Source organism: Pinus tabuliformis, chromosome 1_2 (assembly GCF_031772625.1).
Source record: "Pinus tabuliformis cultivar Carrire ecotype Pingquan chromosome 1_2, CPIR1, whole genome shotgun sequence".
Taxonomy (NCBI): Eukaryota; Viridiplantae; Streptophyta; class Pinopsida; order Pinales; family Pinaceae; genus Pinus; species Pinus tabuliformis.
In genome coordinates, this window is record NC_142298.1 from 239,466,513 (window position 1) to 239,489,315 (window position 22,803).

General features: G+C 38.5%; 1 protein-coding gene across 9 annotated transcripts in view; it reads left to right on the top strand.

The window, feature by feature from the left end:
• The window catches only part of LOC149205269 (uncharacterized), a 525,377-nt gene that overhangs the window by 362,467 nt on the left and 140,107 nt on the right, over positions 1–22,803 (top strand). For 4 of the 9 annotated variants that reach the window (XR_016251865.1, XM_089393438.1, XM_089393437.1 and 1 more), the window contains exon 6: positions 17,094–17,130. The exons of the other annotated variants lie outside the window; for them this stretch is intronic. Coding sequence is in view for 3 of the 4 variants with exons in the window: in XM_089393438.1 (XP_089249564.1) it covers positions 17,094–17,130 (37 nt within the window). In the remaining variant the exon portion in view is untranslated. The remainder of the gene's footprint in view (positions 1–17,093; positions 17,131–22,803) is intronic. 9 annotated transcript variants of the gene reach the window in all.

Consider the following 22,803-nt stretch of genomic DNA (forward strand, 5'->3'; position numbering starts at 1 on the left):
CATGAATTGTTAACTAGATATCATATTCGCATCTCGACTTGAAAATTTTAGATCTCAGCATGCAAGATGATAAATCCCGAAAATGACTGGATCTGGCAAAACTGATTTTCGAAATTTTTTTTTTTATATTTTTCAAGATTTAAAAAAAAAAACGAAATTTTAAAACTAAATCTAAACTAAAACCCTAAAATATTATACAAAAACATAAATCTAAAAAAAACTAAATAAAATCTCTTTTTATTTTTATTTTTTTACTTTTGATTTTTTATAAATTTAAATTTAACAAAAACGAAACTAAACCTAAAAGAAAAGAATTAAAATCTAAAAAAAGGAAATGAAATACGTAACTATATTAAAAAGAAATAAAATCTAATAAGGGTAAAGTCTAACAAAAGCTAAGTTTGAACGTTAATTAAAATCTATATAAAACACACCATACGAATATTAAAAAATCTACATTAAAAGTCCAATCGCATTTTTATTTTATTTTCAAATGATCGAAAATTATTAGATCTAAAACTAATGAAACGAAACTAAAATGATATAAATCGGAACCCTAATCTAACGTAACCTCATGAAAATTAAAAAATCCTAGGCAAACTATAAAAATGCTGTATGACTAATGAAAACGATTTGCCTGCGGATACATACGTTTACCTGGGCAAACGCAGACGAGGAACCCTGCTGCCGGCGAGGATTGGAGCACGATGAAACTTCTACGATAACAGACGGCAATCAATTTTATGAGAGACTCTTACCTGGGCCGAGGGTGAATACCGAGTCTGCAAACCATCAATGGCTAGCTGTGATGATGAAACGTGAAACCTCCTTGGCGTGAGTCAGAAATGCATATTGATGAAGCCCACGTTGAATTGATGCCAGAAATTTTGACGGCGGACTGATTGCAATCGTTTGGGATTCATCTGAAACCAGATCCGCAGGCTTTGCATACAATTTGATGCCCATATATACAATCGATTTGAGATCACCTGCAGATTGATGAAACGTGAAACCTCCTGCGTCTTTACCAGAGAATCTGGAGTGTTTTGGATTGGAGCCCACGATGAAACCAGCTATACGATTTGACTCCCAGATGCTTGATGGCAGACAGAGGACGCATAGATACAGTAACGTGGAGACTTATGCTGGCCAGGGGACGAAAATGACAGAGAACTTCAGCTGTAAATCGCAGAAGTTTAATAAAACGCTGCAGGGTAATATCAGTGCCCAGAAAAATCGTGGTCCTGCACGAAGCTTTCAGATATATCAGTTTTCGACAAATGAGGAGCTCAAAAAAAAAAAAATTCTCAGTTTCTCTCGCCCTAGAAACCCTGAGAAAATTATCAAAACCCTATACCTGTAAATACAAGAAAACAACAAAAAAAAAACCCTAATGAAAAACTTGTGAAAAGCAGAAATTTAAAACCCTAGATCAAAAAATTGAAACTCTAAGACAGCTAATAAATTTACAGATTTGTGGCCCCTGAAATGCCAGATTTAGCAATAACAGCAGTAATACTTTCGAAATATTAGAAAACTTGAATTCTGCTGTGAACAGAAAGAAAATCTCTCATGCAAAACAGGAAATAAATTTTAAATGATTAACCCAGGGCCAAAATCAGCTGGGCTCTGCAAAGAAAAGCCTGTGGGAGTCGGCTGGTTCAGCCTAGAACTTCCCCAAACGCCCACAATTTCCTTCAGAAAGGTTTTCCTGCACATCTCAAGCAACCATCAGCAAAGAGAGAGAGAATGCTGCTAGATCTCAGGAAATAATGGAGATACCTGCCATTATTTCCAGAAACCCTACAACATTCAAACCCTAGCAAGTGAGCAAGATACCTGTACTCACAATACTCTGAAAACAAGCTATTATTAACGGCTGAAAACTGAAATATGCAGAAAAATAAACATCTCACAGCAATTCCAGAGAGTAACACCAGCGAGTTTTGAACCCCAAAGTCTTTTTATTAACCAGAAAATCAGATTACAAGAGAGCTTTTTCAGTACAGACTCACAGATCAGATGATCTGAAAATGACCCCTAGCACCCTACTTAAAGGAAATGTCTCCAACGGCTAGTTCGAGTGATCCATGCTGAAATGATCTCGACCGTTGATGAGGATCAAGACATCTCTTGATCTCATCCGTCGATTTATTATTAAAAAATGCATTCACTTAAAAAATTATTATTTTATTAGTTAGGGTTTTTTGCTCAATTTTTAATTTTTTATTATTATTTTATTATTTTTATTCATTTTTTTAATTTTTTAATTCATTTTATTATGGATCACCGAACTAAGCCTTCGGAAACATCACCTAGGACCTAGGACTTAGGACTCATGAGGGGATTTAAAACATTTTCAACCCTCAAGACACATTTCATGATGACTTTTACAAATTTACATCTTAAGGGGACAAACTCACTTAATACAGACCCTCACAAATCACCCAGTTCTGCGACACAACTATAATCTAGCAGATCAACACACTAGGATTCTCCTAAAGTTCTAATGACAAAATCAATCCCGGCTTTGGGGTCAGGTTTGAAGGAAAACTCTGCCGATCCGTGGATCGGTGAGACGAAAAACCTTCCGGGACGTAGATTATCATCAGAAAGTTAGGTCCACCTAGGCAAATTACATACATGACTCATGTCTGCTAAGATTATTTACAATCAATACATGCAGACTAGGTTTACAATCAAAAAGATCAAGCTGCTGATGATGGCAGGATGGCACGGACATGCTGATCAGGTGCTGCCCCTTTTTGCCAAGAGAAGGGGGATGTACTGCATGGGTAGTTGACCAGTAGAGGTCAACATCTGGCTCTACTTGGGGACACGTTGCTGCTTGCAGGAATGTGAGAATCCAGAATCTGCATCCATACAACACAAAAAATAAGTAGCGTCCATCCAAAAAATCAGCATATACATTAAGCACATAAAAGCTCTTCATTTATTAACTATCTAATAACATGAAAAGTAAATCTAATGCTAAAACAGAAATGAAACGCTGAAAAGACGAGGAGTAGAGTTAGAAATACAATACAAAAAATGCCCCACGGCATCAGATGTGTTCAATATAGTGTACACTGAGCATTTGCCTGCTTTTAGGCAAATCTGTCGGCTGCTTGTCGGATGTGCCATGTCCAATTTTGCATATGGTAGGACTTTTTCCTATCCGAAAATCAAGCAGCTCGCGGCCGTCTGATGCGTCAAATCTTCTTCTCATTTTCTTCCTCTTGCGCTTTTTCTTTCTGGCAGGATGAATTACTGATGAGCTGGAACTTTCTGTCTCGAAACTATCAGATGAAGTATGCGTGATATGTCTCTCTTTAGCCCGCATCTGATCTTTAGCATTCTTAAGTCCATCTTCAATCAACCATCTTTCAACTGAACTAATAACCTCCTCATAATAAGATGGAGCTTGTTGCAACAAATGAGAAGGCTCCTGATCTATTGATGTTATCTGGTTTCTTTCATTTTCCAATTGCTGAAACTTTTGAACCTGTATTCTAATGGCATCCATCTGTCTAAAGTGTTCAACCCTTATAGCACTAATTTGTCTGGCATGATGTTCTTCCATGTCTTTTATTACTTTAACATTTTCTTCCTTTATGTTCATCAAGCAATGCTGCATGGAATTTATTTCTTCTTCATGATTCGCTTACATATTTTCAATTTCTGTTTCATGTTTAGTTTTCATGGCCTCAATTTCCTTAGCATGCTGATTTTGCGTGTCCTCAATCTCCTTATTACGTTTTTCAAGATGGGTGCGTAAAGTTTTAACATCATTGATAAGATTAGTTTGGTTGCTTTCCATATTTTTCACCAGCATCATTAAATCCTGTATTATTTGCTTTTGCTCTTCCTTTTCATTGTCACCTATCCCTGATTTTTTACTATTATGAACTTGATCTGCAATAGTTCCGGTTGATGACACATTCTGATCTTGAACTCTTTCTTTCTGTTGCACAATTTTAGGGGCAGAAGGCAAGCTGTTTGGACTATCATATCTATCTTTAAAAGCATTGAGAATGTCTTGTAAAGAAGTGAAAAAATCATTAGGAAAGTTATTAAACCAATTCAAGGCATCACCCTCTAAAGAATGGACAAATAGACGCATCTTGAAATCTTCATGATTATATTGAGGAAGTCTACAATATATGGTCATTACACAAGTAAACATGTTTAAATGATGTCTAACAGCGACTGGATCATCACCCGAGAACTTAAATAATTTAGAAATGGCCTCTTTCGGAAGATCATGGAGATTATTAGTAAAATGACATGGTTTACATGAATAATCCATGATGAACAACAAGGGATCAAATGGATGATAGAAAGAGATTTCTGCTCAAGAGAATTAAGAGATGAGAGAAGTGGAGTTGCCACTTGAACAATGAATCTGATTCTAGGATCCAAAAAGTAACCACAAGCAGATATGAGGAAAGCTTCTTGTCTGGGAAAAATGAGAAAGTGGAGTCGCCACCCAAACAGGAAACAAACCCAAGAGGCGCTGCTGATATGTGATGAAAAGATGCCAAAATATTGAATCTGCCAGCTCAACTAAGAGATGAGAAAGATGAGAAGATGAATGATTGTCGTTTGAAACGCCGAGAAAACAAAGTTCCCCGGCAACGGCGCCAAAAAATGTTGTCGCGCAGATTGGCACGACAACGCTCAGACCGGGGGCTGTCACTCTGATCCCCGATCCCTCCGTTTAAGCCTGTCTCCCGCGGCTAAGGGGGGAAGTCCCTGCGAGATGATGAGACCAACTGTCAACCAGTTGGTTGGGAGACACGAGATACGATTTAAGATAAGCACTAAAAAGATTTAATTTTAGCAGACCAGTGCCTTAAGAGATTATAGTTAAGATGATTACTTGTTAGATGATATAGAAACGTAAATCGTCAACAGCAATCATTTGTCATCAGCTAAATCACAATGCTCTTAAAATGACCAAAACGATATCCAGCAACTGAAAATTTTGAAAAGATGAAAGCCTTAAACTACCACGAGAATCATGAATTGTTAACTAGATATCATATTCGCATCTCGACTTGAAAATTTTAGATCTCAGCATGCAAGATGATAAATCCCGAAAATGACTGGATCTGGCAAAACTGATTTTCGAAATTTTTTTTTTTATATTTTTCAAGATTTAAAAAAAAAAACGAAATTTTAAAACTAAATCTAAACTAAAACCCTAAAATATTATACAAAAACATAAATCTAAAAAAAACTAAATAAAATCTCTTTTTATTTTTATTTTTTTACTTTTGATTTTTTATAAATTTAAATTTAACAAAAACGAAACTAAACCTAAAAGAAAAGAATTAAAATCTAAAAAAAGGAAATGAAATACGTAACTATATTAAAAAGAAATAAAATCTAATAAGGGTAAAGTCTAACAAAAGCTAAGTTTGAACGTTAATTAAAATCTATATAAAACACACCATACGAATATTAAAAAATCTACATTAAAAGTCCAATCGCATTTTTATTTTATTTTCAAATGATCGAAAATTATTAGATCTAAAACTAATGAAACGAAACTAAAATGATATAAATCGGAACCCTAATCTAACGTAACCTCATGAAAATTAAAAAATCCTAGGCAAACTATAAAAATGCTGTATGACTAATGAAAACGATTTGCCTGCGGATACATACGTTTACCTGGGCAAACGCAGACGAGGAACCCTGCTGCCGGCGAGGATTGGAGCACGATGAAACTTCTACGATAACAGACGGCAATCAATTTTATGAGAGACTCTTACCTGGGCCGAGGGTGAATACCGAGTCTGCAAACCATCAATGGCTAGCTGTGATGATGAAACGTGAAACCTCCTTGGCGTGAGTCAGAAATGCATATTGATGAAGCCCACGTTGAATTGATGCCAGAAATTTTGACGGCGGACTGATTGCAATCGTTTGGGATTCATCTGAAACCAGATCCGTAGGCTTTGCATACAATTTGATGCCCATATATACAATCGATTTGAGATCACCTGCAGATTGATGAAACGTGAAACCTCCTGCGTCTTTACCAGAGAATCTGGAGTGTTTTGGATTGGAGCCCACGATGAAACCAGCTATACGATTTGACTCCCAGATGCTTGATGGCAGACAGAGGACGCATAGATACAGTAACGTGGAGACTTATGCTGGCCAGGGGACGAAAATGACAGAGAACTTCAGCTGTAAATCGCAGAAGTTTAATAAAACGCTGCAGGGTAATATCAGTGCCCAGAAAAATCGTGGTCCTGCACGAAGCTTTCAGATATATCAGTTTTCGACAAATGAGGAGCTCAAAAAAAAAAAAATTCTCAGTTTCTCTCGCCCTAGAAACCCTGAGAAAATTATCAAAACCCTATACCTGTAAATACAAGAAAACAACAAAAAAAAAACCCTAATGAAAAACTTGTGAAAAGCAGAAATTTTTAACCCCAGATCATAAAAATTGAAACCCTAAGACAGCTAATAAATTTACAGATTTGTGGCCCCTGAAATGCCAGATTTAGCAATAACAGCAGTAATACTTTCGAAATATTAGAAAATTTGAATTCTGCTGTGAACAGAAAGAAAATCTCTCATGCAAAACAGGAAATAAATTTTAAATGATTAACCCAGGGCCAAAATCAGCTGGGCTCTGCAAAGAAAAGCCTGTGGGAGTCGGCTGGTTCAGCCTAGAACTTCCCCAAACGCCCACAATTTCCTTCAGAAAGGTTTTCCTGCACATCTCAAGCAACCATCAACAAAGAGAGAGAGAATGCTGCTAGATCTCAGGAAATAATGGAGATACCTGCCATTATTTCCAGAAACCCTACAACATTCAAACCCTAGCAAGTAAGCAAGATACCTGTACTCACAATACTCTGAAAACAAGCTATTATTAACGGCTGAAAACTGAAATATGCAGAAAAATAAACATCTCACAGCAATTCCAGAGAGTAACACCAGCGAGTTTTGAACCCCAAAGTCTTTTTATTAACCAGAAAATCAGATTACAAGAGAGCTTTTTCAGTACAGACTCACAGATCAGATGATCTGAAAATGACCCCTAGCACCCTACTTAAAGGAAATGTCTCCAACGGCTAGTTCGAGTGATCCATGCTGAAATGATCTCGACCGTTGATGAGGATCAAGACATCTCTTGATCTCATCCGTCGATTTATTATTAAAAAATGCATTCACTTAAAAAATTATTATTTTATTAGTTAGGGTTTTTTGCTCAATTTTTAATTTTTTATTATTATTTTATTATTTTTATTCATTTTTTTAATTTTTTAATTCATTTTATTATGGATCACCGAACTAAGCCTTCGGAAACATCACCTAGGACCTAGGACTTAGGACTCATGAGGGGATTTAAAACATTTTCAACCCTCAAGACACATTTCATGATGACTTTTACAAATTTACATCTTAAGGGGACAAACTCACTTAATACAGACCCTCACAAATCACCCAGTTCTGCGACACAACTATAATCTAGCAGATCAACACACTAGGATTCTCCTAAAGTTCTAATGACAAAATCAATCCCGGCTTTGGGGTCAGGTTTGAAGGAAAACTCTGCCGATCCGTGGATCGGTGAGACGAAAAACCTTCCGGGACGTAGATTATCATCAGAAAGTTAGGTCCACCTAGGCAAATTACATACATGACTCATGTCTGCTAAGATTATTTACAATCAATACATGCATACTAGGTTTACAATCAAAAAGATCAAGCTGCTGATGATGGCAGGATGGCACGGACATGCTGATCAGGTGCTGCCCCTTTTTGCCAAGAGAAGGGGGATGTACTGCATGGGTAGTTGACCAGTAGAGGTCAACATCTGGCTCTACTTGGGGACACGTTGCTGCTTGCAGGAATGTGAGAATCCAGAATCTGCATCCATACAACACAAAAAATAAGTAGCGTCCATCCAAAAAATCAGCATATACATTAAGCACATAAAAGCTCTTCATTTATTAACTATCTAATAACATGAAAAGTAAATCTAATGCTAAAACAGAAATGAAACGCTGAAAAGACGAGGAGTAGAGTTAGAAATACAATACAAAAAATGCCCCACGGCATCAGATGTGTTCAATATAGTGTACACTGAGCATTTGCCTGCTTTCAGGCAAATCTGTCGGCTGCTTGTCGGATGTGCCATGTCCAATTTTGCATATGGTAGGACTTTTTCCTATCCGAAAATCAAGCAGCTCGCGGCCGTCTGATGCGTCAAATCTTCTTCTCATTTTCTTCCTCTTGCGCTTTTTCTTTCTGGCAGGATGAATTACTGATGAGCTGGAACTTTCTGTCTCGAAACTATCAGATGAAGTATGCGTGATATGTCTCTCTTTAGCCCGCATCTGATCTTTAGCATTCTTAAGTCCATCTTCAATCAACCATCTTTCAACTGAACTAATAACCTCCTCATAATAAGATGGAGCTTGTTGCAACAAATGAGAAGGCTCCTGATCTATTGATGTTATCTGGTTTCTTTCATTTTCCAATTGCTGAAACTTTTGAACCTGTATTCTAATGGCATCCATCTGTCTAAAGTGTTCAACCCTTATAGCACTAATTTGTCTGGCATGATGTTCTTCCATGTCTTTTATTACTTTAACATTTTCTTCCTTTATGTTCATCAAGCAATGCTGCATGGAATTTATTTCTTCTTCATGATTCGCTTACATGTTTTCAATTTCTGTTTCATGTTTAGTTTTCATGGCCTCAATTTCCTTAGCATGCTGATTTTGCGTGTCCTCAATCTCCTTATTACGTTTTTCAAGATGGGTGCGTAAAGTTTTAACATCATTGATAAGATTAGTTTGGTTGCTTTCCATATTTTTCACCAGCATCATTAAATCCTGTATTATTTGCTTTTGCTCTTCCTTTTCATTGTCACCTATCCCTGATTTTTTACTATTATGAACTTGATCTGCAATAGTTCCGGTTGATGACACATTCTGATCTTGAACTCTTTCTTTCTGTTGCACAATTTTAGGGGCAGAAGGCAAGCTGTTTGGACTATCATATCTATCTTTAAAAGCATTGAGAATGTCTTGTAAAGAAGTGAAAAAATCATTAGGAAAGTTATTAAACCAATTCAAGGCATCACCCTCTAAAGAATGGACAAATAGACGCATCTTGAAATCTTCATGATTATATTGAGGAAGTCTACAATATATGGTCATTACACAAGTAAACATGTTTAAATGATGTCTAACAGCGACTGGATCATCACCCGAGAACTTAAATAATTTAGAAATGGCCTCTTTCGGAAGATCATGGAGATTATTAGTAAAATGACATGGTTTACATGAATAATCCATGATGAACAACAAGGGATCAAATGGATGATAGAAAGAGATTTCTGCTCAAGAGAATTAAGAGATGAGAGAAGTGGAGTTGCCACTTGAACAATGAATCTGATTCTAGGATCCAAAAAGTAACCACAAGCAGATATGAGGAAAGCTTCTTGTCTGGGAAAAATGAGAAAGTGGAGTCGCCACCCAAACAGGAAACAAACCCAAGAGGCGCTGCTGATATGTGATGAAAAGATGCCAAAATATTGAATCTGCCAGCTCAACTAAGAGATGAGAAAGATGAGAAGATGAATGATTGTCGTTTGAAACGCCGAGAAAACAAAGTTCCCCGGCAACGGCGCCAAAAAATGTTGTCGCGCAGATTGGCACGACAACGCTCAGACCGGGGGCTGTCACTCTGATCCCCGATCCCTCCGTTTAAGCCTGTCTCCCGCGGCTAAGGGGGGAAGTCCCTGCGAGATGATGAGACCAACTGTCAACCAGTTGGTTGGGAGACACGAGATACGATTTAAGATAAGCACTAAAAAGATTTAATTTTAGCAGACCAGTGCCTTAAGAGATTATAGTTAAGATGATTACTTGTTAGATGATATAGAAACGTAAATCGTCAACAGCAATCATTTGTCATCAGCTAAATCACAATGCTCTTAAAATGACCAAAACGATATCCAGCAACTGAAAATTTTGAAAAGATGAAAGCCTTAAACTACCACGAGAATCATGAATTGTTAACTAGATATCATATTCGCATCTCGACTTGAAAATTTTAGATCTCAGCATGCAAGATGATAAATCCCGAAAATGACTGGATCTGGCAAAATTGATTTTCGAAATTTTTTTTTTATATTTTTCAAGATTTAAAAAAAAACGAAATTTTAAAACTAAATCTAAACTAAAACCCTAAAATATTATACAAAAACATAAATCTAAAAAAAACTAAATAAAATCTCTTTTTATTTTTATTTTTTTACTTTTGATTTTTTATAAATTTAAATTTAACAAAAACGAAACTAAACCTAAAAGAAAAGAATTAAAATCTAAAAAAAGGAAATGAAATACGTAACTATATTAAAAAGAAATAAAATCTAATAAGGGTAAAGTCTAACAAAAGCTAAGTTTGAACGTTAATTAAAATCTATATAAAACACACCATACGAATATTAAAAAATCTACATTAAAAGTCCAATCGCATTTTTATTTTATTTTCAAATGATAAAAAATTATTAGATCTAAAACTAATGAAACGAAACTAAAATGATATAAATCGGAACCCTAATCTAACGTAACCTCATGAAAATTAAAAAATCCTAGGCAAACTATAAAAATGCTGTATGACTAATGAAAACGATTTGCCTGCGGATACATACGTTTACCTGGGCAAACGCAGACGAGGAACCCTGCTGCCAGCGAGGATTGGAGCACGATGAAACTTCTACGATAACAGACGGCAATCAATTTTATGAGAGACTCTTACTTGGGCCGAGGGTGAATACAGAGTCTGCAAACCATCAATGGCTAGCTGTGATGATGAAACGTGAAACCTCCTTGGCGTGAGTCAGAAATGCATATTGATGAAGCCCACGTTGAATTGATGCCAGAAATTTTGACGGCGGACTGATTGCAATCGTTTGGGATTCATCTGAAACCAGATCCGCAGGCTTTGCATACAATTTGATGCCCAGATATACAATCAATTTGAGATCACCTGCAGATTGATGAAACGTGAAACCTCCCGCGTCTTTACCAGAGAATCTGGAGTGTTTTGGATTGGAGCCCACGATGAAACCAGCTATACGATTTGACTCCCAGATGCTTGATGGCAGACAGAGGACGCATAGATACAGTAACGTGGAGACTTATGCTGGCCAGGGGACGAAAATGACAGAGAACTTCAGCTATAAATCGCAGAAGTTTAATAAAACGCTGCAGGGTAATATCAGTGCCCAGAAAAATCGTGGAGCGGCTGGGGAGAGGCTCCAAGGAGGTTGAAAAATCCAAAGTCAAAACTAGAGAAATTCCCTTATGGGTTTTTCTGGGTTTTGTCCAAGGAGTTTAAGGTTGAAAATATATAATTTTCTAGGCAGTTTTTGGGCACAAATCAGCAGGTCGAAGTTTAGCGAGACAATAGTTTTACTGGGACAGCGTAGTGTAGAGTGGTGCAGCAACTGGGCAGCCTTCAGCTCAACTATTCCATCACCTGGGTTAGGTCCATCTTGTCCTTGAGACAAGCCCAGGTGCACCATCTCATTTATATTGTACCTATGCTCTCTGATTTTATAATATATGGCTCAACAATTCTAGATTTACAGTGTTTTATGGATGTATAATGCATGTTTTTTATTTTATGCTGTTGCATTGTTTATTTGTTTAAAATATCACCCATATTCCTTCTTAGGAACATTACAGTGGTATCACAGCCTAGTTTTTGGCTCAGTTGTGGGGTTTGTTTCCTATGAGAGGAGAAGATCGGGAGAACATCACTTACCAGAGGCAGAGGTACAGGAGCAGAGAAAGGGAGTTAGAAATTACGCCAGATACGGAGGAAAGAGGGAAAGCAGTGGCCGGAGAGGAGGAAATGGTAGAGCCCAAGAGCAGGGAGGAGATGGATTTCGATAGCCTCTTGAGGGCCTTGAGTGACTTGGCCAAGGGGCAAAAAGACATGCTAGAGGAAATCAAATCAAAGAACAGAGACAGGGCCACACCTAGAGGGTTTTTGTGTGGAGAAACTTTCGGGGCTTCTTAGCCTTTCTATCACCCCTCACCAGCAGCACAACGCCCTTGCCAACTAGGGCTACACTACCCTCTTTTGTGCCAATGGCACAAATCGAACCAGTGAGGGAGGAAGACACTCCCTAGATGGGGGATTACTTTAGAGAGTGGTAGGTGAAAATATCGCGATATTTTCGAATATCGGCGATATATCGCCGATATTATCAACACTGATCTCAATTGTTGATGAAAATCAATGATCTTTTAATCATCATTGTCAAAATAAAGTTACTTTTTGAGAAAATTCGAATTTCACTTTTAATTTCCTTTTAATTAACTCAAAAATGATTATTTTGAGTTAATTGCCTCAAAAAATTGACTTTGAATTAACTACTATGGCCCAAGGGTCCAAAATATCCTGAAATTTTCAATATTCCCTTGGTCAGGGAACTCCAAAAATTTAAAACTTTTAAACCCACGAATTTTAAATGTTAGAGAATTTAATTTTTCCTAGGACCTAAATTGATTAAATTTCTGGCTTTAGCATTTTAATTTATTTTAGCCAGGAAATTTAATTAATTGACTCATGAGGGGATTATTAATTTTGTCAACCCTCTAATACTTTAGCACTATAGCTAAAATATTATTTACATGAAATATTACATTTCTAACCCATGAAGGGGGAACATTCGTTTGTTATCAACCCTCAACATTTACCCATTTTTGCGACACAAAATATGATCTAGTAGACTAAGTTACTTGTAATAAAATAATCTAACCAAATAGTTAGAATTATTCCCAAATCACTTTTATAGAGACTCAATAAATAACACTAACACTCATTTAAGATCCTGATGACAAAATCCACCCTAGATTTCGGGTGAGGCTCAAGGGAAAAACTCTGTCGATCATCCGTGTTTAGAAACACACATGAATTAGTGAGACTAAAAACCTCCTAGGATAGAAATCATCATCAGAAAAATAATTTTACCTAGGTTGTTAGATACATTTGTCTTACTAGGATCATTTACATTACAAAATGTAGATTGGGTTTACAAAACTCCAGTGTACATATAGCTGATAATGATGAATCTGGATGATGAGAACAATTGAACATGATAGATCCCTTTTGCGAAAAAAGGGGTTTACTACTATGGGGTAGTTGACCTGGAATCTTCAATAGGGATCAAACCACATACGTCAAAATGAATCAGGTTCAATGCTTCCTTAGATTTGTTATCACTGGTTGGAAATGGTTTCTTAATGTTCTTCCCAAGAGCACAACCTTTGCATACACCATCATTCTTTACCTATAGTTCAGGAACTCCTTACACTATTTCACTTAATTTAGGCAATGCTCTAAAATGAAGATGTCCATACCTTCGGTGCCATAGCTCACTTGGATATTTTTCTTCATGTACTAATGCTTGATCTGGTTGACTTACAAGTATATATAGTCTACCATCACGAATCCCAATAACTCTAGGATCATCTATACTAGAGCCCTTTGACCAAACAATTACTTTCCCATCCATAAAAGAAATCATATCTCCTTTATCTTCTAAACGGTAAACATAGACAAGATTCATTTTCAAACCTACTACATAAAGGACATTGTAGAGATGAACGTTGTTACCAGATTCCAGCTCTATGGATGCCTTCCCAATTCCTCTGATTGCATAGTTGTTGTTGTCTCCCAGTTCAACTGTTGAGATAGCTTCCTTTCTATCATGCTTGAAAGATTCCTACGTTCTATAGTCATGTGTCTTGATGCTCCATTATCTACCAGCCACATATCATCATCATCTGCGAAGGAACCTATCAAAGCAGAGTAGTAGAAGAGATCTTTTCACCTTTGGGCTTCTTTGGCTTTTCCTCTTCTTCAACTTTTGTTGCGGAAGCATGTTGTTTCCCTTTTCTTTTCTTTTTAGTCATATTAGGACAATCTCTCTTGAAATGTCCAGACTCCATATTCTTGAAAACCATATCATAGTATCTGTGATAAGTCTTTCGTCTTCTTAGAGGAAGAAGATCCCTTTCTTGACTTCTTATGACTTCTTAACCCGACTTTCCAAGCCCTGAAGTTTGATGCTCCCTCTAACTTGTTTTCGAATTTCATTTTGGAAGCCATAGATGCCAATATGCAAGGAATTCAGTAGAATGCTCTTTCTATGGTTTCTGCAAAAGTGATCTCAATATTCCTTTCTTTGGTCCCCAAAGCTCTGATACCATGTTGATTTTTCTAGTGCAATTAGGGTTAGCAATAAGATCTTCTTTTATCTTATTTCAATATATCATTCAATAATTATACTTAAAAAATTCAACAATAGAACAGTAGAGATCACAATGCACAAAGAGAGACAAGATTTACCTTGGGAAAACTCGCTACAAGGAAAAACCCAACAATCTTTTCAATAGAGAAATTATTTTTGTTCAATAAGATACACACCTACATCTATGGTTAAACCTGGTCTTCTCTTCCAAGTCAAGTCACCCAAATTGATCCTCCACTTTGTTTTACGTAAATGATTCAGAAATTTCGGCCTCCCAACAACTGTACAGTAGCCCAGAATTTCGGCTCCCTGAAGTTGCCCAGTAACCCAGAAAATTTTGGCTCTCTTGAAGTTGCTGCCCCAGAAATATGTGAATCACAGAGAGAGACTTCTATCCACATGTGCAAGTTTATGGGAGAGGAGAGAGAAGCACAAACTTCTTTCTTTGTCCTTCTTCATCCATCTTGACCTCCTTTGCTTGCCCAAAAGCTGTCTTGACTCTTGAGTGAGGAATGCGAATTTTCCCAATGAGGAGCTCGAGGTGCCTTTATATAGTAGTCTGTCTACGGTGAATGGATGTGTCTCTTGGCCAAGGCTGACTTGACTTGGAGGGAAGCCAACTTGTCACTTTTGGAGCCAAAAATTACATTTCAAAAATTCAAATTTAAATCTTTTAAAATTTGCAATGGGACTTTGACTCAAAATAAATTTTACTTTGACTCAACTATTTATAAATATACTTTACAATGATAAATATAATTACATCAAGTGACCACAAGTGCATTATGAAGACCGACCATAGTTACAAATTTGACATTGAGTTGTCACAGAAAGGGTCCAAGTAACAATCTACAATAGTGCTGAGGCTCTACTCCAGAATCGGTTTGTCCTCCCTTGAAATTCCTTTCAAGGCTGCTTGAATAAACTCAAAAATGGTCTCAGAATGACATTTGAAAAACAGCTTTAGGTCCTAGCCTAACCAAGGTTGAATTCACCTCAGAGACTAGGTCTGAATCTGCCTCAGCTACAGGTCCGAAAATGGGCCTCAGGAAGCCTGAACTGGGCCTCAAAAACTTGCCCTAAACAGAGGTTCGGATTATTCAGAGTCTACTGTCACAGAGATTTGGACCTGTCACAGAATAGGCGGAAATTCGGGCCTGTCACAGTCACAGGGAGGCCAAAATTCAGGCCTGCAACTGTCCACAGAAGAGCCTTAAATCAGGGCCAAATTAGGCCTCAAGTATTGTGCCAAAAATGCCACAGACAGGCTTCAAAATGTGCCTCTGCCCCAGTGAAAAGCCTTGATAAAACAATAAAGCAGTAATCCCAATAAAACTCAGAACAAACTTCACAGTCTTTTAGAAACTTCAACCTTCCTTCTTCAAATCTTCAATAAGCACAAGGCCTCAGACAACTCCATGAATTCTGTGATAGAATAATGATCTGAGTTATTGATGGCTTTTGTGCTTCACGGTTGGGCTGTAAATAGTGTTGGAGGGATGCCTATTTTTGGGTCCAACCTGAACCAAATAAAAATTTCTTTTGAAAGGTCACATCTATACTGGAGCCAACCTGCCCATATCAGGCCGACCTATTAAGAAGGGGGCTTAGATTACTTTAAAAATGAATTCTTTGTTCTTCAAAATGCTTTCTTTCAAGGCAGATTTGAACCCATCAATTTAGGCCTATTTAAATTATAATTTTGACCTTCTTTTTAGGGGCAAAGGGGCTGGTGCTAAACCCATTCTTTGGGCATCAAACTTCAAAAATCAATATCTCTCCAAGGCAGAGGACCCACAGAGCATGCCACCTATCAAACAAAATGGCATGACAAAGGCTACCAATCTGGAGGGTCCTTGCATCCAAATTAACTAATTTGTGCATGCAAATCACTGAACAAATGCTGGCCCATTTACCCTTTGGCATCAATGACAAATTCTTCCAACACTGAGAGCTATAGCCATGGCAAGAATTTTGTAGGAAACATTCAAATGAGTAATTGACCTTCAATCCCCAATAATGTCCTTGGTCCCCTTGTATTATAATTCAACCAATGTCTGCTAATGATGAAGCAAGTCAATCCCAAAGCACACATCGATCAATTGATGTACACAGCAAAAACCAACTAGCCTGTCTTTCAACAGCAGCCAGATCCCCTTGTTAGTTGGATGTCCAGCATATATTGATGAATATTAAAATTGGCTGACAAGGTTAAACTTTTCCTGATTTTGATTTTCTATCATAAAACATGCCTGATTTAGTCCTCAGTTCCTCTAAATTGACCAAAAGTGGTTTTAGAATTTGTTCAACTTTTGTTAGGACCAGATTTTTCAGCCTTGAAGGTTCTGATTTTGTTTGTGTTTCCTAAAAACCCTATTTATACTTTCTTTTAAATTTCATTTGTGATTCAAACTTTTCGTTTTTCTATATAAAGAGAGAATTTTGAACCCTTTTTTTAAATAAATGATGAAAAGTTTTAATGACATGATTTTACTAGGACATTTGAAGAGATCATATTAGTTGAACTTGGCGATATATATATATATATATATATATATATATATATATATATAATATGGTTTTTTCTTAAATACTACTTGTGATTGCTTCCAATTATATACAAATTTGCTTCTTACAAGCAGTTTACTTTTTCTATAAAATCCTTACATGTTCATGTGTAGTATATAATTTTCTTTAACTAATATGATTAGTATATCTCAGTGATATAATTTTCTTTTTCAAGATGATTAGTATTGATAAAGGGAATTGTTATGATCTTCAACAGGGGTTTCTCTCTTCCTTTTAAGTTTGACTGTGATAGGGTAAGACTTTATACTCGTGGCACTGTAACCTCTTTTCTTACACTCTATATTTTCATGCATTTAAATTTATACCAACTTTCATCATACCATGTTGAGAGATAGATTCAGTTGGTTAGATTGCTGTACCTGTAGTCAATATTCTTACATTCAGAATATCTTATGGACCAATGTTTCAATACTTAAAAGCATTGGAAAGCACAATTTCATGATGTTTTTTATTACTTTATACAAATTATGTTAGTAAATATTGCCTAGGAATTAAAAGAGAAGTCGGTGATAGATACATTATGATTTTTCAAGGTCCTCACAAGATTCCTTGTGAGCATTTAAAAAGGGATACAGGCCAGTTTGCAATATGATGTATTTGTGATTATTTATCCACATGTTATATTATATCTAAAGAAATTGCAATTTTTGCCTCATCATTACATGTAGAAGTTTATAGCTACATGTGGAAGAAAGTCTTCATAAATAAAGATGTTGGTGCATGCCACATGGGTGTTAAAAGTAAATGTTAGCTTATAATTATGGTTAATTGGACATTAGACATGGGCATTAATAAAGTCATGTCGACTTTAGCTTATATTACAATTCAATCCTTTATTTCACGTTATTGTGTCTTTTGGTTTATCCCTCATTCATAAAATGTATTTACTCAACTAGTATGTGACTCTTTATAAGAAGGTTTTCCCTTTTCAATTTATGCAAAGCAATATGGAGAACTTTCTCATGTTTATCTTGGTAGTTTTTGTGTTCAATTTCTCTTTATTATGATATGGTATTAGAGCTTTGTTAGAGTCATAATCTATGAGAGCATGAAGACCTAGGAACTACTATCAATAGTGCTAAATCAGGGGATCACTAATGTAGCACTTTGAAGAGCCAAAAGGGTTTCATCAAAAATAGGTATCAATTTAATTTATGATTGAAGCAAAATCAAATATAGTTTAATAGGAACCTTACATATTGTGGTTCTAGAAAGAAAGAAAAGGGAGTTTTTCTTCATGAAAAGCTATATGGATTTGGTCATATGTAATATTCTTAATGGAAATATACAATGTTAAACAAAGCAAATGTAGTAGAAACACATACAAAAATTTATAGCACATTTAACAACCAGAAATCTCCATGAACTGTGTTGATCTGAGCCATTTTATTAATAAATAAGAGGGTACAATGAGGTGTTGAAAAGAGTGCACCTGGGCTTGCTCAAGGCAGGCTAACTAAGCCCAAATGAACAATAGGAAATCCCTCTCAAATTTGTTTTTGCTCTCTCCTATCTCTACGCTGAAAGTACTTAGAAAATATGTTGTTGGCTGCAAAGAACTGCTGCTAGGGCCTCCTCGGGTGCTCAAAAAATTCCAGGAAATTAACCCCGGGCTCTCCACCAATAACCCACAAAAACCCACGAAGGAATTGGCCAAATGTTGACCTTGGAATTTCGACCCAATTTTCCCCTAGCTCCTCTAACTGTTGGCTGAGTTGGGGCCCTTGTTTGACCCCTCAAATCTGCCCAGAAAATTCTGCCAAATTAATCTTGGCCTCTCCTCAATAAACCCAGAAAAACCCAGAAAGGGTTTGTCCTAGTTTTGATGCTCCAAAATTGACCCCCAAATGCTTGGCCCTCCTCCACAAGCAGAAGATGTAACCTGTAGCAAATGTTGCGTTTGCTGCTCTGCCAAAATGTTGGAAAAGACCCCATAATACTTTTTCGGACTCCAACTCAAGTTTCAACCCCTAACTCCCTTCACTCCATAAAACCTCCAAGCGTGCCTCCTCCAAGAGCTGCACAATCCCTATATTGTTGATGCCAATTCTCTCCACAAACTCACGCTCCCTGCTGCTGGTATGAATTGGTATAGGTAGGAATCCCTCCTTGGGTTGGCATGCGAAGTCCATCGAAGCAAGGGTTGAAATTTCCGCTCAGAGACACTCATGTGCTAAACAACACTGCAGACTTGGCTTTAGCTCAAGCATGCTATGTCAAAGACACAATTTCTGAATAGATGAATGAATGACCAAAATGATTGCCTCTTGCTCTATTTATCAAAGAGCCTCCAAGATGCCCATGTGGGTCCAGCTCAACTTTCCGCATCAACTTCGCTCCAATGAGAGTGTCTTCCACATGTGGGCCATAATTCTCCATGTGGGTTGTAATTCTCCATGGAGTGGTCCACACGCTCCACTACAGCTGCAATATTTCCCTTCCTTCCTAATATTTGGGCCCCCACTTAATCCCAAAATTCATGTGGGACCTTTGAACCCACATCTCCTAAATGTTGATCTGTGGTAGCATCAGATGTGATCTAACCATGAAAATTGGTGGAGAGGCTAAAGCACATGAGATCTCCAAGACCCAGAAATGGTTTGGGGAAATTCCACCCGATTAGAGAGATATTAAAATCATTAATATTTTTAATGGAGTTCCTAAGTCTAAACTTAGGAAAATTAAAATATTAATGGGTATTAATATAAAACTGGGTGAGAATGTTCTAAATGACATGGATCAATGATCCAGGTGGATATTGGTGGCCACCTGGCAGGTCCACCTGGACCCCCACCATGGTCTTTCTCAGCATTTTCAGTTTCCTTAATTGTAGCACAGTTTACTATTTTTAGCAGTTTTTCGGGTCCTGAACTTCCGGAGCCGTTTTGAGGCCCTAAACGACGTTTTTTTGGAATTCTGGGGCGACCGAGCCCTAATGTTGCCTCCCAAAGTGGTAGTACTCGGATAGATCTTTCTAACGAGCTATCGTACGCGTCAAACGGAGATCGTATGCCAAAGTTACGACCCCGGGAAATTGATGTACCAATTTACCCAAACGGGGCCCACAATTTGGCGTTTCATCTTCTAGGGTTAGGTTTCGGTATGTGAAGGGTTTTCCATTGTTTCTCAACAATAAATAGGCCTTCGAGCCTCATTGTAATACAGTTCAGAACAGTTCAGAGGCATGTAGCCATCACATCTCTTCTCAGAGATAAGCTACCATCGCCCTAGCTAGTTTATTGCCATTTCTGTTTGTAAGCATATGTCAGTATTTTCCATTAATGAAATGAAGTATTATTTCCGCTGCATCTTTGTGTATATGGTTATCTCTGTAATTTGTTGCGTTCCTGTTTAAATCTGGATCAGTGGTATCAGAGCGGTCTGCTTTTTCTCTGTTTTTCTTTGCATGTCCCCAACAAGGTCGGGATATAAGGAGTTAGGGCTTGAACTGGTTGAACCTTTGCAAGACCAGCCTCGCAAATCCCGACGGCCTCCCATGGCGGACGAGAAGAAAGACGAGGGGGCAGGAGATCCCATCAAAATCTTGCTCGAAGAAGCGCTCGAGCGACAACGGAACGCGATGATGGACAGCTTTGCGCAGATCCTTCAGCGACTACCCAGAAGCGGCGCATCGGCTTCCAGCAGCTCCTCTGGAAACGCCACACCCTTTAAGGTACAAGTTAATTTTGAAATCCCCATATTCGAGGGTCAGATAGACGCCGATGCCGTAGATAAATGGTTAAATCTGCTAGAGGGTTATTTTTCTGTTCATGAATTTTCGAGTCGGGAAAAGATTGTTTTTGCTCTTCTCAAAGCAGCCCCCCACGTCAAGGACTGGTGGGAAACCTACTGCGAGCAGAAGGATGAAAGTACTGGCTCACTATTTTCAGCCGCACCCACCTGGGATTCGTTCCGGGATGCCATCAAGGAGCAGTACTACCCTGTCGGAAGCTATGAGGATGAATACATCAAGTGGACCACGCTGCGGTAGGGAAGGGACCAAGATGTGCCGGAGTTCACCAATCTTTTCCATACCCTTCGCACAAAGTTGGGTATCAAGGATTCGGAGCAACATTTGATACTCAAATACCGTGGCTGCCTGCACAAGTACATCCAGGAAGAAATACAGTTCCTAAACATCCCCTCGCTTGGCGCAGCATACCGGTATGCCGTCAAAGTCGAGCAGAAGTTTAAACAAAAGAAGCGAGACTTTGGATCTGCGAATCCAAAGCAGGGGAAAGGTGCCCCTAAACCACAGAACAAAGGACAAAGCCAAGGCGGGACAGCCCAAGACAACTAGCTGAAGCTGCAAGCAAAGAGCAACGCCGCGAAGCCGAGAAAGGACACTGGAAAATGGTGCGAGTTCCATAAGAGCTCCACTCACAACACAAGTGAGTGTCGGGCCAAACAGTCACTGGTGGCTGAGCTAAAGGTTTCAGAATCAGATGCATGTTCCGACTCTGAGTCAGAACCCGATAAGGGGTATGAAAAAGGGAAGCAGATCATTGATGCGGATCCCAGCGCCACTGTTGCTACCGCAAAGATCCAGAAAAATGAACCCGAAGATCCAGAGGAGGAGCGTCTCTTCCACTCCCAGATGTGGGTCAAGGGCTCCCCGATACAGTTCATTGTTGATAGCGGGAGTCAAAAGAACCTCATTTCGGCAGAGGTCGTGAAGCGGTTGGGCTTACCGACCACAGCACATCCACAACCATACACCATTGGGTGGCTTTACCAAGGGCGAGATCTTCGCGTGAGCCAGCAGTGTCGCCTTCCATACAACATCAAGCCCTTCACGGATGAGGTATTGTGTGACATTGCTCCCCTTGAAGTTTGTGATGTATTACTAGGACAACCATACTTGTGGAAGCGACATGCTGTGTATGAATCAAGGCCCCGTGCTGTTATTATTACATTGGGAAATAAGTTGTTCAGGATACCAGAGGTACCACCACCTGCCGCCATTTCTTTGATTACTGCAAAACAATGCAGTAAGATCATTTCCAAAACCAGGAAATTTGTTTTCCTGATGATACGCCCTCAAGGGAAGAAGAAGACAGTGGCCGCGGCCTCCAAATGAGGTCCCTCTGCACGGCAGCTACAAATGGACAAGATTGTGGAGGAGTACAAAGACATCTTCACCTCCCCGGCAGGGGTTCCTCTGCACTGTCAAGTCAAGCACTCCATTGATCTGACCCCAGGTGCGCCGCTACCCAATGGACCAATTTATCGGCGCTCCGTTCTGGAGAACAATGAAATCAAGAGGCAGATTCAGGAGCTCCTACAGAAAGGTCACATCCGTCCGAGTTCTTCGCCCTGTGGGAGCCCGATAGTGTTGGTACAGAAGAAGGATGGGACGTGGAGACTCTGTATTGACTATCGGGCGCTAAACAAGATCACTGTCAGTAATAGGTACCCGATCCCGCGGATTGATGACCTCCTAGACCAACTAAAGGGGGCGAAATATTTCAGCAAGATCGATCTGAAGTCAGGATATCACCAGGTACCAATTGAACCCTCAGATGTGTGGAAGACTGCCTTCAAATCCAAGGAGGGCCTCTTCGAATGGTTGGTCATGCCTTTCGGATTGACGAATGCTCCTGCAACCTTTATGAGGCTAATGGATGACATCTTGCGGCCATTCACCAACTCCTTTGTAGTAGTATACTTGGATGACATTCTGATCTTCAGCCAGAGTTGGGAAGAGCACCTCCACCACATCCGACAGGTTCTCCAAACACTGCGGCAACACAAGCTATGTGCCAATTTGGAGAAATGCACTTTTGGCATGACCGAGGTCCAGTATCTGGGATACATCATTGATGAACAGGGGGTGCATGTCGATCCAGCCAAGGTCCAAGTCATTCGGGATTGGCCCTCTCCAACCACTCTAACAGAGCTCCGCA